Source organism: Myotis davidii, unplaced genomic scaffold (assembly GCF_000327345.1).
Source record: "Myotis davidii unplaced genomic scaffold, ASM32734v1 scaffold807, whole genome shotgun sequence".
Lineage (NCBI taxonomy): Eukaryota > Metazoa > Chordata > Mammalia > Chiroptera > Vespertilionidae > Myotis > Myotis davidii.
The window spans coordinates 2,190,998-2,204,834 of NW_006298272.1; the positions used below are offsets into that span (position 1 = coordinate 2,190,998).

The 13,837-nt window shown below is 51.3% G+C and overlaps 1 protein-coding gene across 1 annotated transcript in view; it reads left to right on the forward strand.

Moving 5' to 3' along the window:
* Nucleotides 1-511: 511 nt before the first annotated feature.
* The window catches only part of MCPH1 (microcephalin 1), a 114,355-nt gene continuing 101,029 nt past the window's right edge, over nucleotides 512-13,837 (forward strand). Inside the window, exons 1-8 of the mRNA XM_006773933.2 lie at nucleotides 512-518; nucleotides 741-832; nucleotides 2,768-2,886; nucleotides 7,681-7,768; nucleotides 8,814-8,928; nucleotides 10,040-10,183; nucleotides 10,580-10,669; nucleotides 11,178-12,116. Coding sequence (XP_006773996.1) covers nucleotides 512-518; nucleotides 741-832; nucleotides 2,768-2,886; nucleotides 7,681-7,768; nucleotides 8,814-8,928; nucleotides 10,040-10,183; nucleotides 10,580-10,669; nucleotides 11,178-12,116 — 1,594 coding nt within the window. The remainder of the gene's footprint in view (nucleotides 519-740; nucleotides 833-2,767; nucleotides 2,887-7,680; nucleotides 7,769-8,813; nucleotides 8,929-10,039; nucleotides 10,184-10,579; nucleotides 10,670-11,177; nucleotides 12,117-13,837) is intronic.

A 13,837-nucleotide genomic window follows, 5' to 3' on the forward strand; every position in this document is an offset into this window, starting at 1 on the left:
CGCTGGGCGGGGTCCTGCCCTGAGTCAGGGGGAGACCCAGGCCGCCCTGACCGGCCCTGCCCCGCGTGGCTGTTCGTGCTGAGGGATGTGCGCGCTTCCGCCACTTCCCTTCGCTCCGCCCGCGCACCTGGGCCCCCTTTCTGGCCCTGGGTTGGAGGAAAAGCCGCGGGGTCCGCACCCCGCTCCCCCCCCCGCCCCCCAGCTCCCGACCCCGCGCTGCTCCTGCCCCCAGGCTGTCAGCTGAGGCTGTGACTTGCTGCCCTAAATGGGGGGCTGGGGGGGGAGCACAGGAGAAGGAGGGAGACAGGAACATGCCCTCCGATTCTCCCCTCACCGCCTGTGACGTTTCATGGGAAGACAGCTCTGCCCCCTCCTCAGCTTTGTCTGGCTGCGTTTGCTTTGCAGCCAGGACATCTCCTTGGCCCGAGTCTGAACTGTTTTCTGTCCCGTCCTTTTCAGAACAGACTCGCGCCCGGAGGAGTAGAGTCTGGTTTGGGCACTTGGGGAGCGCATGGAGGGTTCGTGTAAACTGCCCACGGCCATGTGCATGACTGACGTTCTTTGCTTGAAATGTTAAGAACCATAATAGCACGGATGCTATTTTGAATAGGCTTGTCATTGAAGAAATAAAAAAAGAAGTTTTTGGTGTAAATATAACAAGAGAGAAATGTATCGAAATACTCAGGCACGGGATGATGGGATTTCAGTATATTTCATGCTGACACCTTGTTTTTTTTCAGATGTAGTGGCTTATGTGGAAGTGTGGTCAGCCAATGGAACAGAAAATTATTCAAAGACATTTACAAACCAACTTGTGGAGATGGGGGCAAAGGTAAGAAATTCATCTCACCATTGTACACGTGAGTAACAAATTCATGTCACCATTGCTACATGTGAGTAACAGATTCATCTCACCATCGTACATGTGAGTAACGAATTCATCTCACCATTGTACGCGTGAGTAACAGATTCATGTCACCATTGCTACATGTGAGTAACAGATTCATCTCACCATCGTACATGTGAGTAACGAATTCATCTCACCATTGTACACGTGAGTAACAGATTCATGTCACCATTGCTACATGTGAGTAACAGATTCATCTCACCATCGTACATGTGAGTAACGAATTCATCTCACCAGTGTACGCGTGAGTAACAGATTCATGTCACCATTGCTACATGTGAGTAACAGATTCATCTCACCATCGTACATGTGAGTAACGAATTCATCTCACCAGTGTACGCGTGAGTAACAGATTCATGTCACCATTGCTACATGTGAGTAACAGATTCATCTCACCATCGTACATGTGAGTAACGAATTCATCTCACCAGTGTACGCGTGAGTAACAGATTCATGTCACCATTGCTACATGTGAGTAACAGATTCATCTCACCATCGTACATGTGAGTAACGAATTCATCTCACCAGTGTACGCGTGAGTAACAGATTCATGTCACCATTGCTACATGTGAGTAACAGATTCATCTCACCATCGTACATGTGAGTAACGAATTCATCTCACCAGTGTACGCGTGAGTAACAGATTCATGTCACCATTGCTACATGTGAGTAACAGATTCATCTCACCATCGTACATGTGAGTAACGAATTCATCTCACCAGTGTACGCGTGAGTAACAGATTCATGTCACCATTGTACATGTGAGTAACAGATTCATCTCACCATCGTACATGTGAGTAACGAATTCATCTCACCATCGTACACGTGAGTAACAGATTCATGTCACCATCGTACATGTGAGTAACAGATTCATGTCACTATCGCTACATGTAACAAATTCACCTCACCATTGCTCCATATATTAGACCTCTGGTACATAATTTGGGGAGTTATTAGAATATGAAGGGAAAAGAAGACAGTGGGAAAGTGACAGGAGAAAAAAGAACCACAGTAAGAATTTGGCGCAGCAGAATTTATGCAATGGTTGGTCTTGTGCTTGTGAGGGAGGACTCTAGGGTGAGAACACGGATCCTGCCGTTGGTCACTTGGCGGCGTGATGCTGTTGGTCAAGCGGGGTATGCAGGGAAGGGAACAGGTGTTTAGGGAAAGGTTGGGACAGGGGCATATCTGGCAGATTTTAGGTGTACCAAGCTGGAACTTGAGGTAGTTAAGGCTAGTCACTGCATTTTGTACCAGCATTGAGATCCTCATTTACTAAGAATTGTCCTTCGGAATAAACTTTTGAATTTTGTCAGGTGTGTTGTATGCATCTATTGAGATGATCATAACGACCTTTTATTTTGTTAATATAGTGGATAATCATTATTGATTTTTTTTTTTCATGTTAACCAATGTATTGCAGTCCTGGAATACATTCAAGTGGTGGGGATGTTCAGGGACAAAAGTAGGTTTGCAGTTGTGGGTACGCAAAACAGTTTATTCTCGCATTGTTATTTGTTAACTAGAGGCCTGATGCATGAAATTCGTGCAAGGGGCTTGGCCCTTGCAGCCCCGGCTTCCTCCAGAAGGTTGTCCAGAAGGACGTCTGGAAGGTCGTTCAGCTGTCAGGCCGACTTAGCATATTATGCTTTTATTATTATAGATTCCTGTACTCTTTTTCATGTGAATAACAGTAAACCGACTTTTGCCCACCCAGTATTATCCTTTTTATAGGTTGATACAGTTTGCTGTTTTGTTGCTTATTTTGCAACTGTCTCCATGAATGGCACTGGCTTATACTTTATGAAATTGTGTGCAAATAATAATAATGTAATTCTTTTTCCTGCACTTTATCCACAGGTCTCAAAAACTTTTAACAAGCACGTAACTCACGTTGTGTTCAAAGACGGATACCCACGCACCTGGGACAAAGCCCGAGAGAGAGGCATCAAGCTCGTCTCTGTGCTCTGGGTCGAAAAGTGAGTCCTTTCTTTCCTGAGTATCTAGTGTTAGTAAAGCAGAGCAGTGTATTTTCCATGGATCACAGAACCGGGTGGTGTTTGCTGGCCGTCTTTTCTCTGCTTCTCACTGGACAAGTCATTTGACACCCTCAAGCCTCAGTTTCCAAGTTGGAGGGTGGTTATAGCATAGCCTCCCCCCCCCACCCCACCTCCACCTCCCGCCTGGAGGGGAATGAGCACACAGCCCGAAGCTTGTGGTTGGAGTGCTCAGGAAACAATAAGGGAGCAAATGCCATGAAGTGATTGTATCAGCTGCCTGGGTGGTCATAGCTGTGTCCCCGAACTGGAACAACAGATGTAATTCTCACTGTTCTGGGGGCTGGAGTTCAGGGTCAGGTACTGGCCAGGCAGGTTTCTTCCGAGGCCTCTCTCTCTGCTTGGTCTGCAAATGGCTGTGCCTGAGTGTCTGTGTCCTAATCTCTTCTTACAGAGACACTAGGGGCCCGGTGCGCAGATTCCTGCACGTGGAAAGGAAATTAACTAGAAGGTGGCTGGTGGGGCGGTACTGGGCGAGAAGGGCTGGACACTCCCTGAAGCCAACCTCCACAGTCCCACCCAGCGTCTGCGGAGTGAGCAGGGTCCCTCTGCCAGGTGGTGTCCCTGGGCCTGGCCTGTGGGGATGGGGCCAAACTGGCTTTCTGACATCCCCCGAGGCGTCCGGAGTGTCCCCAGCCTGCAGGCCCTGACCAGCGGCAGCGAGCAGGCGGCGCCAGGCCAGCCAAGGCAGGTGTGAGCAGCGGGGGGCGGTGGGAGTGGCCTGATCACCCCGCTAGTCACCCCACAGATAGGCCCTGATCGCCAGCCAGGCCTAGGGACCCTACTGTGTACGAATTTCATGCACTGGGCCTCTAGTATATATATAGGTTAGTCCCATTGGATTAGGGCCCACTCATATGACCTCATTTAACCTTAACTAGGTCTTTGACGGCGCCTCTCCAAATACAGTCATGTTCTGAGGTTCTGGGGGTTAGGGTTTAAAAATTTTCTGGGGCCCAGTGGAGCCCTTGATGGGAGTGTTGAGGGGAAGCATGGGAGGAGATTGAGGTGGGAGAGGTCACGGGCATCCCATGATGCAGTTCTTGTGGGATGTGAGGGAGGAGAAGGTGTGGGACCAGGTCCGGGGTAGGAGCAGGGAGAGGGGTGGAGGCACTGAGTGAGCCAGGCTGGAGGCAGGCGCTCACCAGCGGCAGTGAAGGAGGGACAGCTCACGTGAGGATGGTGGTTGTAAGTTGAACGTGAGGCCGGTGGAGCAGGCACGCTCTTTACCCAGCAGCCCACAGCTGGAAGGAGGCGGGCAGAGTGGGTTAATCAGGGCTGGGCTTTGCCAGCAGCCTCCACCGAGGGAGTGGAGGGGAGTGCAAAGCCGTGATAATGAAGGACCGGCCAACGCCAGGCTTGCCCCGAAGGGAGGGGTGGTGGGGGAGGTCTGATTAGCAGGCAGTAGGTCTTAGCTGGGTTGAGGGGTTGTCATTTACTTCAAAGTGTTTTCTAATTTGTTTTTTGCAGTTTATTTTACCCCTTGGCTATTTAGGAGGTTCTTGTTTAATTTCCACATATTTTGAGTTTTCCAAACTTCATTCTATTTTTGATTCCTCACTTTGTTCTGTTGTGGCCGAAGGACATGTTTTGTATTTTTTCAGTCTCCTTCAGGTAATCGAGACGTGTTCTGCGCCCTCACACTGGTCTCCCTAGGAGGGTACTGCTTGAGCACCGGGAGGCTGTGTTCTGTGGCTGTGGAAGGATGTTCTCTGTGTGCCTTTCTGACAGGTCAATAGTAGTTGATTCAAACTTCTTTTAAGTTGTGTGTCCTCCTCTTGATCTGTCCACCATTAAATGGCACATTGACGTCTCCAAACGGCATTGTTAATGGCTTATTTCTCACTTCAGTGCTGTCAGTGCAGCGTCTCTTTATTGAGATGACAACACACGTCCTTCGTTTTCCTTGTCTGAAGATGCCCTTATTCCGGTTCGTCTGTGGTGCCGTCTCCATGGACATGCATTTCCGGGGGACAGTGGCTTGTCTTCAGCAGGTCCAGGTGCCCCACAGCCTGCTGTCCGCGGGGCTCAGGAGGCCTGGTCATGCCCCTCCTTTCTCAGCTGGAAGTCACGTGCCCTTTTCCTCTGCCTTCTCTCAGTTTTTCTTCTTAACGTTGATTTTCGGACATTTCCCTAATGTGCTTTCCTCCTTGTCTTGTGTGGATTTCGCGGAGGTGCTTGAACGTATGAGCTACTAGGTTTTGGCCGTTTTTTCAAGTGGCTATTCCGCCCCTTGACCCTCTCTGCCTAGAACTCGGATCGCTGCACAGCGGGGATCCGGCTTTTCTGTAAAGGGACAGAGCCATGGGGTCTCTCTGGAGCTGCTCCGCTCTGCGGGCGCAGGGAGCCCTGGAGAAGCAGCAGAGGTGGGTGTGATGGGGCCGGGATGGCCTGGGCCTCCGTGTCAGTCCCTCCTGTGTCAGCAGCCTTTGACCTTTGACATCTTCCCACTGTCCTGAGGCCTGGCTTTGTTCATTATTTTTCAGTTTTTATTTCCTCGCCAAATCAATCTTCAAGTTCACTGACTCTTCTTTGTCAACTCTGTTTTGTCATTATGTCCACTTAGTACATTATTTTGGGCAATATTAGCTGTAACATTTCCATTTGTCTTATTTTTATTTTTGTTTTTACTGACGAGAGAGAGAGGGAGAGAGAGAGAGAGAGAGAGAGAGAGAGAGAGAGAGAGAGAGGAAGGGCGAAACAGCGATTTGCTGTTCCCCGTATTCACACAAACTCCTTGGTTGATTTTGAAGGTGCCCCGACTGGGACCACACCCACCACCTTGGGTGTAGGACGACTCTGACCCACTGAGCTGCCGCCGGGCCCTCGGTTCTTTCTCACGTGTGTGTTTGTGTCTCAGCTTCCCTGTCTCACTGCAGGAGCGTTTCCGTGCAGAGTCCTTGTTGTTCAGTAACTGCGCCTTTGGTATCCCAGCACATGGAGTTGGCATCTATCGGTGGGTTTCTTCTTGGCTCCTCATGACGTCTCTTTGGGCTGAGTTTTGGACACTGTGCGTGTTATGGACTCTGGATCCCTTTATGCTGCCTCCTCGCCCGGTTCTCCCGTTTGGTGCGCGGCTCCTCCCCCTGTCGCAGGGGAAGGGCTCCCGGCCCAGAGTGCTCTCTGTCCCCCAGTCTGTAGCAGGGCCCCTTGGGCACTCTGTTCCCTTGTGCTGTTAAAACCCACTCTGTTCTGTCCTTTCACCCACGTGTCTGTAATGGTGGACTGTGGTCTTTCTGTTCCCATGTAAAGTCATCCACCGTGCCTGTCCTGTTTTATGGCTGTGCTTCCACTGAACCATCTGAACTCCCCTGGCTCATCCTCTGTGCAGTGACCACGGGGGGGGGGGAAGGGGGGGAGGCTCTGCCTGCATGACACGTCTTTCCGTGGGTTCCCTTCCAGAGGTGGGCGTCTGGGTTTTGAGGGCTTGCATGCTGCGTTTGTGGTGGATGCTGTCAGATTACCTCCTGGGAAAGTGCCAGTTCCGTGCTTTCCCCGCAGTGAGGCACCGGCCCCACAGCCTCCCTCACACCGCGCCCTCTCGCCTTCCCCCTCTGTAGGTGAGAACGTAAAGTCGATGTCATGCTGTTCCCTTATTTTTCAGTGCACTTAAACTTCCTTCACCAGAACTTAGACCTTTATTTTAGGTTCTGTGTCTGCTTTGTTAGGGGCTGTCCAGGCCATGGCTCCTGTTTTCCACTGAAAACGTGAACAGTACATAGGAAAGGTCACTAGGTGTCGCTAGAATCCCTCTCGTGGGGTTATTTCTGGGAGTTTCCTTTATAAGAACAGACAACTCAGATCTCGGGTTCAAGATTGTTCTTCAACCTGAAGTTTGTCGGGCCTGTTCCTGCGGAGAAAAGCGGGGTGTGAAAAGGATCAGGGCTTCTAAACCACCTGCCAGCTGGACCGTCCTGCTAGCAGCACACGTTTGGCGACGCACCATCTCCTCCTCACTGTTAACCAGTCACAGACGCTCCCGGTCTCAGCCAGGAGGCAGGCCTGGCATCCACAGGACCCTCGGCTAGTCGTCAGAGTCGGGATCAGCCAGGTGCATCTTCATGATGCTTATCAGCATGTTTGCTGGATGGAGGGCAGGTGCCGGCCAGGCCCTGGGAGCCACAGCCTGTGGGGTGGGGACTCGGTGTGAGGACCCAGCTCTGGTGCCATTTGCAGAGGGGGGGGTCCTGCCACTCCCCTCGTCTACTGTCTGGTTTGGAAAGCAGTTCTGCCGCCCGCTGCTCGCCGGTGCCTCCCCTTCCGCAGCCCAGCTCGGGGGACAGGTCTGGAGAGAAACACAGAACTGGCTTTGGAGGGAAGATAAGCTTTCCGCCCTCAACTTCTTTGGGGTCCTCAGCCCTGAATCACTCCTTTTCATTCTGTTTTCATTATGCGTCTCGTGGCACGTGCGCACACCTTTTTGAGCACCGTGCACTGGTCATTCTGAAGTGGGTTACAATCTGCAGTTCCTGCAGAAGAAGGGTGCTTCCTGGGCGTGCCTCTAGCTTTGGCTCTCGGCCTCAGCAACACCAGGTGGAGGAGACGTTGGGAAGTGAGAAGGCATCGGCTCTTGTACTTGGCCACGTGGGTACTTATTTAGTATACGTGTCTGTTAGGTGGCCCGTGTGTGGGTATCCTCCATACACGGGCATGTGCAGGTTTCACACTACGCGTTTAGCAGACAGATGCTCACCAAGGACTTGTCTCCTCACGCAGGTGCAGGACGGCCGGGGCGCACGTCGACGAGGCCCTGTTCCCTGCGGCGAACACCCACGAACACCTGCCCTGCCTCATTAAAAAAAAAGTAAGTGTCTGACCCAGTGTAGGCAGTTACTCATTTATTCGTTCTTTTACTTTATTCCTGGAAAAGAAGCTTTTAGCAGCGGAGTCCGGCGCTGCCTTCAGTGTCACTGTTGATGCTGCATTGTCACAGCGTCCTTAGTGGGTTAGAGGCGGTTTTGCCCTCTGGGCGCTTTGAGGGGACCTGTAAGAAACGGGACTGCTGTCGGCCAAGAGGAAACCAAGTCAGGGGACCCGCGCCCAGCTCGGCGCCCTGTGGCTACGGCAGAGGAGCTGGGTCGAGTCAGGTGCCCTCGTTCAGTGCGGCTGGAATGCAGAGCCGGGAGATCGCGGGTGTTCTCACAGGAAAGCTGTGCCAATGGGGACCCGCTTCCCGAGGGCTTCGTAGGCCGAGGCTCATGACTGTCACCTTGTGTATGTGTAGTTACACTTCTTGCTTTTTACTGGCTCAGTGGGGTTACTGTGATTTAGAGATAAGATTAAGTTAGGTTTATTTCCTCTGGCAGTTAAAAAATGATTGCTTTTGTGTTTTACTACTACGTCATAATGTTTGTGGGGCAGGAAAAGACCATGAAAATAGCAAAAATAAGAAGGAAGACACTACCTTCATGGAAACGAAGAATGCTGGGGTACTGAAAGTGCCTCAGAAGCAGAGCTGCTGGTCCAGCCAGCCCTAGTGATGTATCGTCGTGTTTTTTAAATCCTCCCCTGAGGACGTATTTATTGGTTTCTTAGAGAGTAAGGGAGTGGGAGGACCACAGACACTGATGTGAGAGACTCCGTGTGGATTGCCTCAGCCCACACCTGGGTGTGTGGCTGACCGGAACTGAGCCTGAGGCCCTTCGGTGCGCGGGCTGACGCTCAAACCAACTGACCCACCCGGCCAGGGCCCTTATATGTTTTCCCAATCGTACAGACTCACATGTAGTACAACAAATGCCTCCTTAGGGTTTCGTTATTGCTGTGACCAGAGATGCCCGGAATGGTCCCGTTCCTGGCCTGCACAGAGGCAGCACTGAGAGTTGACGTCTGTGTTCTTTTTTGCACAGCATAGGTGTATGCAGCCCAAAGATTTTACTCCTAAAACACCAGAAAATGATAAGAGACTTCAAAAGAAATTTGAGAAAATGGCTAATGAGCTACAAAAGCAAAAAACAACATTAGGTAAGAAGAAATACGGCACCCTCCTTTGTGTTTGTGCTTGCACACCGAGGTAGCCAGTGGCATGCGGGACGGCCTCGCGAGGGGGCCTGCAGCGGCTCCAGCCCAGGAAGAGAAAACAGAATAAAGTCGCCTGTGACTTGATAGTGGCCATTGCAGGGCCATGTAGCTGAGCTAATCGGTCCCAGAACAGTTTCTGCTTATTGAGCCGTAATTGGCATCGAACAGGATGTTAGTTTCAGGTGAACAGCCTGACGGATTGGTATCAGTTCCACCTGTGAACATCCATCACCAGGCGCTCTCTTAGCAAGTTTCACATATTGCGGCCCCTCCGCCTGCTGCCACCAGTCTGTCCTCTGTATCAGTGAGTTCAGGGGTTTGTTGTTTTGTTTTTTCAAGATTCCGCATCTTAGTGATTTCATACAGAATCTGTCTTACTTTGTCTGACTTATTTCATTCAGCATAATGCTCTCCAGGTCCAAACCGTGTCGTCCCAAATGTCCAGATTCCGTTCTGTTTTATGCTGAGTAATGCTCCATTGTATATATATGTACCACATTCATTCATTGGTGGACATTTGGATTATTTCTATATCTTTACTGTTATCAACAACACTGCGTTTACATGGGTGCAGATATCTTCCATTTTCTTTGGTTACCTCCTTGGAGGTGACATTGCTGGGACATAGGGCAGTTCTGTTTTTAAATTTTTTAAAAATATATTTTTATTGATTTCAGAGAGGAAGGGAGAGGAAGAGGAATGTCAATAACGAGAGAGAATCATTGATCAGCTGCTTCCTGCACACCTCACACGGGGGACCTAGCCCACAACTCCCGCATGTGCCTGACGAGGAATCCAGCCATGCCTGGTTCATAGGTCGACGCTCAGCCACTGAGCCACGCTGGCCGGGTACCTCTGCCCATTTATTCACTAGATATATCCTTCTAATGACTTGGACAAATACTTTAATGTTGTGAAGCTCTGAAGTAATCTATGTGTTTGGGTTTTCTCTCTGCCTGTGTCACCTGGCCTCTGAATTCAGTGTTTCAGACCAACCCTGTACATCATGGGTACAAATAAGCATTTCTGTAGCTATGGCTTGTCTTTGTTTCAGATAACGATGTCCCTGTCCTCTTGTTTGAGTCCAATGGTGCCTTGATGTACAGCCCCACAGCGACCGCGTACAGAGGGCGTCACCGCGCCATGGAGCAGAGGCTGCAGGAGATGAAGGAGAAGCGGGCAAACCTCTCCCCGACCTGTAAGCCTCAGTGGTCAGATGAGCGCTGTGCTGGGTCAGTTGTGGTGGGAAGTGTTTGAGTTAAAGTTCCCCGATTCCAACAGATTTTAGTCTGTCTCCGGGTAGACTTTAAATTTTCTTCCAGAAATTCCTTATGCTTCATTAATATAAGGTGTCCCCCCAAAATATATACACAGACAGTGTTTAGTAGCTCGATTGATGTTTCTTTTCAGATTTAACCCATTGGAATTAATAATTATTTAAAGTGTGCATACATTTTTTGGAACACCTTTATTTTAGGCGTATATTGGGTGTGCAGTTAGTATTCTCCAGGGTTAAGAGCAGAATGTGGGCTTTCTGCTGGCTGCATCTGAAAAAATAACAAAATTGTATCTAATGTTTTGATTATGCTTCCAGCTTCCCAGATGATGGAAAAGTCTTTCGATAACCCAGCTCACGCCTCCTGTGAAGCTTCTTTGAATATCTCACATGACACTTTGTGTTCAGGTAGATCATTTCTGTGATATTTTAGCTTTAAGAATATTATGTTTTCTCTTATTTGGAATTTTATTTGATGAGAAGACTAGTTACTTAAAACTAGAATTCCTGAATTTACCCTGAAATTAGGAATTATAGTAAAAAGTAGTTCATTGTAATAAGCACATGACTCGTTTGTGGTTCCTGTGGTTTTTCTCTTGGGCATTTTCTTTCTGGGTACAGAATCAGTTGCTCATTAAAAAAAAAAAAAAAAAAACAGTTACAATCTCACGTGAGCTAACTTGCAATTCAAGCGTCCAGTACAGAGCAGGGTAGGAGCTGCAGAAAGGGTTCCGCAGCCTGTGCAGTGGGTGCCGGGGCGTGTGATCACATGGGTCACGACACACCTCCCGGCATCACCGACAGGCTGGGGTCCCCCTGACCTGAGGACAGTGCTGGGAAGGTGTCACTGAGGGGACTCCTGTGCCCCGTGGGGATCGAAACCTTCTTTAAAGTGCACTGGCTCCCTGTTTTCCAGAGGACTCCTGGGCTGGCGGCCTGCAGTCATCTTTTGACGATCCTTGTGGAGCCTCGGGGCATGGGGATCCGGAGAGGAAATTGGGAGGACCCGCTGACGACACTGGAAGCCCCCTGTGTGCTTCGTCACCGGCATTGGAAAGGAGCAGCGTTCGCTCACCCGCGTCTCCCAGGTACCTCGGCCGGCTAGCACCTCAGATGCCTGAGCGCCATCATGCGGAGGAGGACGCGGGTTGGCAGACGAACCCTGCCGGCGTGGCGGCCACCCCTGACCAGCAGCCTCCGGGAACTAAAGGCCACCATCTGGGACCCACAGCCAGGAGCTCCTCCGCGAAGAGAAAGCGCCCATTGGAGCACACCCACGCGCCCCCCGAGGGGGGGCCAAAGAAGCCCAAGTGCGGCCGGAAGTCTGCTGTGCGGCTGTTCCCCTCCCCCAGGGTCCAGGCCCCGGCCAGCCCTGCCTTGGGGACTCCTCCTGGGGGCACGTCCTCCTATGAGGATTACTTCTCACCAGACAACCTCCGGGAGAGGAGCCTGGGGACTCTCCCTCCAGGGCTGCAGTCACCTCCCGGCCCTGCCCACCCCCCTTGCAGAGCCGGGCTCTCCCGGCGGGAGCGAGCCAGCATCCTGGGCATGTCCGACTTCTCCTGCCTGGGCAAGGACCCCAGCTTGGTCCCCGCTACCAGTGCCACTGCCCAGGCCAGCCCAGGGCTTCATGCACCTGCAAGTGGGGGGTCCCACGCACCTGTCCCAAGGAACATGCCTGCTGCTGAGGCCACTCCGGGGCGCGGCCCCCCTGAGGATGCTCAGAGAGGAGATGGGGGCCCGGAGGAACACCACGGGGCCGGCACCCCTGGCAGCAAGGAGAGCGGGGACCCGGCGGACGTGAGGCGCCCGCGGGAAGAGGACGCCACCTCTGGACGGTTGAGTTCCCCTGCAGGTGAACCTCAGTGAGGAGCTGGGTGTTGTAGGTGACAGAGTGTGGAGGATCCAGAGGACGGGAAGACGGGGACGGCTTCCCGTGTCTGTTACAGGAATGTGGCACGGTGTATCCATCTTTACGTTCATCAGAGCTTTTCCGTAATTGAAAATATTTTTCTTTTTAAAGATTGTGGGCTTGACACTTCCCTATGGTACGTTCTTTAGGGTCCTGGCTCGCCTCCCTGTGGGGTTTCTGGGTCCCACCTGCTGCTACGGACCTGCTTCTCTCACCCTTACCTTCTCGGGCGGAGAGAGCCGTCCTCGGAGGCACTGCCGGCAGCCTTGGTGCAGCTGCTGTGCAGGCCACTCGGGGTGATCACAGTTCCCCACGGGAGCTGTCGCCTCAGAGGGAAGTGAAGGTGGTGTCGGCCGATTCTGTCAGGACAGGGAAGGTGTGGAAAGTGCATGGACGTATGTGATCAGTATTTGCTTTGAAGAAGCTTTAGGCATTGTTTGCTATAAAGACATAGTTAATGTTTTCCTTCGTAAGGGGTTCATGGCAGCAGGCCTTCCTTAATTCTATTTATTTTGCCTTAAATAGGTTAAATGTCATTCAGATAGACTTATTCCACTCTGTAACTTAGCTGTGGCCATATTAGCGAGCTGTGCACTGTAGTAATTTCAGCAAAGGCAGCAGAATCAGAAAACGCTTTGCGCTTCCCGGCTTTGAGCAGAACTGTGCTTCAGCCATCAGAATGCGAGACCTTGAAATTCAACTGTCTTTACCAATGGTTGGGCTGAATGTTTCACTAAGACCAAGTGTATTCTTCCCCATTTTTCTGTTCCTCAAATGCTGTTAACCACCCTTTTCAAGATGGAAAGTTTGGGGTTGAAATAATTGTAGATGTATTGTATATCTTTTCCTTGGAAGTAAGTGAACTCCCCAAAATCATCTCACAAAGAGGATTTTGTATGTTTTTAATTTAATTTTTATATCTTATTTTCCTGAAAACATAAAATTTGACAAGAAAGTGTGTCTTATATTCCATTATGCTTAGTATGTGTTTGCAAATATTTATTTTAAAATGGTGTGGACTGTGAAGGGAGTTCAGAACACTGGGCCATAAACTAGTTTTGGTGGTTCAGGTTATCCTTGGCTGTGCCCTGTGGATTTCAGAGCTTCGAATACTATTTGTGACACGCACATACAAAGCACGGACACGCACATGTGGGGAGCTGGTGTCAGGACGCAGTGCGCCCTGGACCCCGGGGTGTCAGGAGGCAGGTGGTGGTCCTTGGGGGACTCACCCAGTGCCCGCGCCCTGTGAGGTCGGTAGCTCAGGCCTCCAGGAACTTCCGGTCCAGCCACCGCCAGGTGTGGGCTGCCACGCAGAGGGTGCAGGCCAGGCCTTGGCGTGACTCAGAGCCCCTGTCATGCCACAGGGACAAGATCCTGGCCCTTCAGGATCGTCGGGTCTGATCTGAGCCTGGCTTTGTGGTGATGGAATCAAGACCCATGGTGTTGCGGTGGCCCATCCTCAGCCGTGGTATCACCTCCCCTGGGAATCGGCTACGTGTCAAAGGGGGCGGGGACGGGGTGAGGTCAGAAAGGCCTCGGCAGCCAGACCTCAGGGCCTCTGGTCCTGAGGCCTGGGGCTTGCTATGGTTTGGCAGGGCGATGAGAGGCCAGACGCCCTTGGACATGGCCTGACCCACCTGCGCCAGGCGGGGTCTTCCCCC